The sequence below is a fragment of the Anguilla rostrata genome, chromosome 11, assembly GCF_018555375.3.
Source record: "Anguilla rostrata isolate EN2019 chromosome 11, ASM1855537v3, whole genome shotgun sequence".
NCBI classification, from domain to species: Eukaryota; Metazoa; Chordata; class Actinopteri; order Anguilliformes; family Anguillidae; genus Anguilla; species Anguilla rostrata.
Window position 1 is genome coordinate 17,109,275 of NC_057943.1, and position 4,573 is coordinate 17,113,847.

The 4,573-nt window shown below is 41.7% G+C and overlaps 1 protein-coding gene across 2 annotated transcripts; it reads right to left on the bottom strand.

Moving 5' to 3' along the window:
* Nucleotides 1–68: 68 nt before the first annotated feature.
* Nucleotides 69–4,550, bottom strand: mbd4 (methyl-CpG binding domain protein 4). 2 transcript variants are annotated; one of them, XM_064298346.1, is made up of 8 exons: nucleotides 4,197–4,550; nucleotides 3,476–3,766; nucleotides 2,349–3,130; nucleotides 2,052–2,123; nucleotides 1,827–1,961; nucleotides 1,487–1,636; nucleotides 1,160–1,263; nucleotides 69–667 (listed from the first exon to the last, which is right to left on the bottom strand). In XM_064298346.1, the coding sequence occupies exons 2-8, from the start codon at nucleotides 3,745–3,747 to the stop codon at nucleotides 593–595; spliced, it is 1,590 nt and encodes a 529-aa protein (XP_064154416.1). In that variant the 5' UTR covers nucleotides 3,748–3,766; nucleotides 4,197–4,550; the 3' UTR covers nucleotides 69–592. The 2 variants fall into 2 exon arrangements, with proteins under 2 accessions (XP_064154416.1, XP_064154415.1); XM_064298345.1 differs by having other exon boundaries at nucleotides 3,476–3,769; nucleotides 4,197–4,549.
* Between the last annotated feature and the right edge of the window lie 23 nt (nucleotides 4,551–4,573).

Genomic DNA, 4,573 nt, shown 5'->3' on the forward strand with positions numbered 1-4,573 from the left:
GTGTCTTGTTTTACAGTTTTTAAGATGGGTTTTCAGTAATTACTGAAAAGAAAAGAGTCATTCTATGATTTTTCTGGTTTTACTTCAGTTTTATTTATTTTGATAACATATGTTTCTGCCAAACTCCTTCATCTGCCTCACAACTGAGGAAGAAACAAATGTAGAAGTGGCAGAGCAGGCTACTCTTGCCCAACTCTTCCAGGTGATCTTAAGCTTGCCAGAGTTTTGCATAAGGATATGATAAAACCAGTCTTACTTGATTATCCATTATAGCAGAATATACAAACATTCATAAGAAAAATAAATAGTAAAATGAAAAGAAAAATTTATTAATACAATGATCTCAGGTCATCATTAAAATACTGCTGAACTATACACCAACAGGCACATGAGATACGCATTTTAGATCTTGATAGACTTTAAAAAAAAATTTAACTCATGAAAACTTCTATACAAAACGATTAACATTATAAGCAATGAGGGGAGTGCAGGTCAGTACTAGAGTGTCAAGCTTCATTAACACGTGTGAACAGCTACATATTTGCATATTGATTCAATGTATTTATTCGTAATTCATCATTGTTGCTCAGAATTAGATTCCCAGTTTCTCTTGATTCTCCCACAGCCAGTCATGGTACTTGTTCAGCTTGTGATCTTGAGGGCTGACCTGCGGATAAATACCACAATATCAATATCACGACGAGTAAAATGATGAAGAGCCATGACAAAATAAACATACACACTCCCAAAAGTTCTTGGTATAAAGTTCTTGTGCTGAAAACAATACTTTTTATTTAACATGTATTTAACCATGTGACAATTAACATTAACTGTTTAATGACATATTTAACAATGGTTAAATATCACTGGTTTTGGAGCATAACTCTTCAAGGTTTCATTTTGTATTTTCTAGAAAGATGAACAAAGACACAATTCTCTAGTTAACTCTAACCTGAAGATTTTATAGGAATAGAGAAGTGCTGTTTGCACTAAATGGAATTAGTCACTGCACTACTGTATTTCTGATGTGAAATTCACTTCTGAGACCCAGTATTGCAGACTGTTTGTTGCTTTTGTCTGTCTCTACTGTCTTGGTATTCAGATAACACCCAGTCAGTCAAGGGCTTAATGATATTTTATCTTCATTATCAGAACACACCTGCCTCCACTCCCCAATGCAAAAGATTCTGTAGGAGTCATTTCCATACTTTCCGATGCCATGCAGCTCGATAGGGTAGCGCCACTGCTTGTTTACATATTCATCTGCAACAGAGAGAAAGGGGGTTGAGTTGAGACTGGTATCCCTCTACTGAGTGTTCAAAGGTTCTGACATGGGAGCTACTAGGTGGTTAAAGTACTGTTCTAGAGGGTGAGCCATGCTGATCCAGGATATATATATGTTTCACAGTAGCTGCAATGTAAAGCAGCTACTGTGAAACACATGGTTCAGAAACCTCCTCCTTGGGTAAAATATAGCTGTACCAACCAGAAAACCTGATGATGGTTTTGGCCCTTAGCTCATTCAGGCCAAGAGGTTTCAGGAGCTCAGCTATAGGCTTCCAGTCGCTCTGACGGGTCACTTCAGGAGATGAGTAGCGATCAAAAAACTCCCATAGCACTGGGATAGCCATCTTACCTGCAAAAGCCAAAGAGCACACATCACCAAAAGATCTGACTTTAATGTGTTCTGAGTTAAACATAAGAAATGTTTCAAATATAGCAAATATAAAATCACAGACACACACATTCTAATTTTGAGATGACCCTCCCTCAGGGCCTTGGTCCTGCTGGACACCCTGCCTACCTGCTGTGTTCTCAGTACTCACCACTGGTCTTGTTGAGGAAGATGGTGGCAATCAGGAGTTTCCAGGGGTCATGGAAGAGAGTTTCCTGTACCAGGTTGAAAGGGGAACGTGGTGGGGTCCACTTCTTAAAGGCCTTGCGTCTGGGAGGACTTGGAGCTTGAGGGGGACATAACACGAGACAATGAGACGGCAAACGTATCAGTGTTAGCTAAGGCTTCATTTCACATGCACACAAGGCTGCATTACCTTCTTTAGCCAACTTCCCACTGAAGTAGGGGCTTGTTTTCCTTTTCTCAATCTGTGCCTTGAATCCAGGGCCTAGGAAACAATAGATGGTTTCAGGCACAATGCCAACAATTCCATACTGCAAGATGATGTCAACACATCATTTTAGTTCTTGCTGTGTCACACACTTATAATCAAGAACCCATTATGGCACTGCAGCAGCCCATGAATAGAGTGACATCATATCAGCATTGTCAGGCTGAACATTGTGTGACGATTCACACTGTACAGCACTGATGAGGGAGAGGAGACCCTTACTGCTCTGCAGTCGTTTTCCTGGAGTAGAGCAGCCCTTGCCTTGACCAGGAGAGAGCTGGCCTTCAGGTAGTGTCTCAGACGTGGAGTTGGCTGCAGTGTCTGTCTCAGTTTCAGTCTCACTCTCCAATGGAGGCTCTGTCACCGTGGTTCTGACAGGGAGTTCTGGGAGAGGCCTCTCAGTCACTGATGTCTCTAAATGATTAGAGGGGGTTTGACTACTGCGGAGCTCTGGATCCTCGACTTGGGCCCGCCTGAGTAATTTGTCCCTCAGCAGCCCGTTTCTCTGGGGACTCTTTTCAGTGTCACATGCTGCTGGGCCACATCTTTCCCTTCCCTCCAGGATCACACTGAGAAACTGCCCTGTCATGGCACTCTCATCTGTGCCAGAAGTGAGGTCTGCTTTAAGGTCAGTGCAAGCAGGCCGTTTCCTGTTCTGCCTGACCCCTACACCACTGTCGTTCTTCTGACCAGCATCTCTGCCTCTACTCGTCTCCTCGGCTGCTGTGGCTTCTTCGGTCTGTCTTGCTTTTGCTGAAGGTAGGCCGCAAACACTGTTTGCTGTGTCCTCTGTGACAGAGAGGTCCGATGAGTGAGTGCTTGACGAGGTTTTGCCCATGCTTTCCCAGTGCTTCGAATGCCAAACTTTTCTCTCTGTCTCACATGCCATGGTGCAGCTGCTGTTCACTGTGAAGTCAAAGTCAGCCAAACATAGGCTCAAATCTTCATTCTTGTGAAGAAAATCCTTCAGCGCTGACCTCGACCTGAATTTTTGACCCTGGGGACTATGAAAAATTGAAATTTGGTTACTACAAATCAGACCAAGTGAAGTAACATGTTGTAATGATATGCTTCTTATGCACTGGTTAAACAGATTGGATGCAAGAGGATATTGCCATTGCTAAATACAACATGAGTATATCTCAGCCTTGGGTAGAAATGTAAAACTACATTATAAATATAAAATTCTAAACCCTTTATACAAGCTTGTAACAATCCCTGTAAAATTGAAAATTGTATTCAAGTTGTAACCAATGTTAAACTAGTTCTCAACGAGCTAAACGGGAGAAATACTGGCTAAATCTATAAACGCACATATCACTACATTGTATAATACATTAATGTTCTACCTTATTATGTACACATCCATTTTGCCGGCAGTTTTCCCTGTTTTTCGCTGCTTCACTATTTTTATCCAGCCCAGTGGGACAGTGCGAGGCTGGTCCGTTTCCAGACGTTCCGGTTTCTGTGCCTCGCCCTCTGCACATGCTGCTTGACGGCAGGGCCCAGTGGTTTCAATGCAGACGGCGTCAGACGCAGTGGTATTCAGAGAAGCTGCGCATGTATCTGCTGCCTCCTTCAGCTCAGTCCATCTCTTTGAATCACTGGCCTCAGTCAGCATCCTGTTTTGTAACCCTGTACTACTGTACAGAGAAACTGATGTTATTGAAATGTGCCACACTACATTCCACAATCATCCACACAATCGAGGCACAAGATAGATTCACATTATTTCAGTATAATGAATTTGTCACGACAGGTTTAAAGTAGAGCTAATGCATGTTACTGATGGTAACTGTATCTTGCATACAACTCAACATTAAAACTGAAAGTTTATTAACACAAACTTCAGATGGAAAAACAGTTACTGTAGATTAACATTTATCAAAATGTCCAGTACGGCGATTTGTTGTTCTAACATGTATCTGGCTATCTGATGTTTGCTCGCTTGCGAGCTAGCCTACACTGCAACTGTCAAACAGCGTTGAAGTAACGCATTCTGTGTAAATTACCCGCAATTCAACTTAATTCATTAATCCGCAAATCGCCCCCTTCCTCTAAGAATCTTACCTGTTGGTGAACTAGCTGGTTCGTTTTGTTTTATTGTTTGCTATCGATAGCTAGCTCGTAATTTGTGTTGACATCGGATCCCAAGATGTCAGAAGCATGACAGAAGCAAACTGCTCCCTAGCTAAATAGCGGTAATTTAACGAGATGACATCGGTATAGAACAATTTAATAGCCTTTTAACATTAAGTCTTATGAAGACGTGCACGCAGATAAAAATATATATATATATACATGAGATCTCGTTTCAGTTTGCACTTTCCTTTTGTTTGCCATAGAGTTAGTCAACCAGTTGAATTTATTAACTGTTTTGAAAGCATTTCTGGTTTGTGCCCGGCTGAAAAACACACATGACATGCGCAGCTCAAACGCGAAATTGT

Bases quoted from the DNA above. Each gene is read 5' to 3' on its own strand.
- mbd4 (XM_064298346.1), bottom strand. From the start codon at position 3,747: ATGCTGACTGAGGCCAGTGATTCAAAGAGATGGACTGAGCTGAAGGAG. The intron at 2,124-2,348 runs GTAAGGGTCTCC...ATTGTTTCCTAG, and splicing joins AGGAAAACGACTGCAGAGCA to GCCCTGGATTCAAGGCACAG. The intron at 1,637-1,826 runs GTGAGTACTGAG...TGGCTTTTGCAG, and splicing joins CTTCCTCAACAAGACCAGTG to GTAAGATGGCTATCCCAGTG.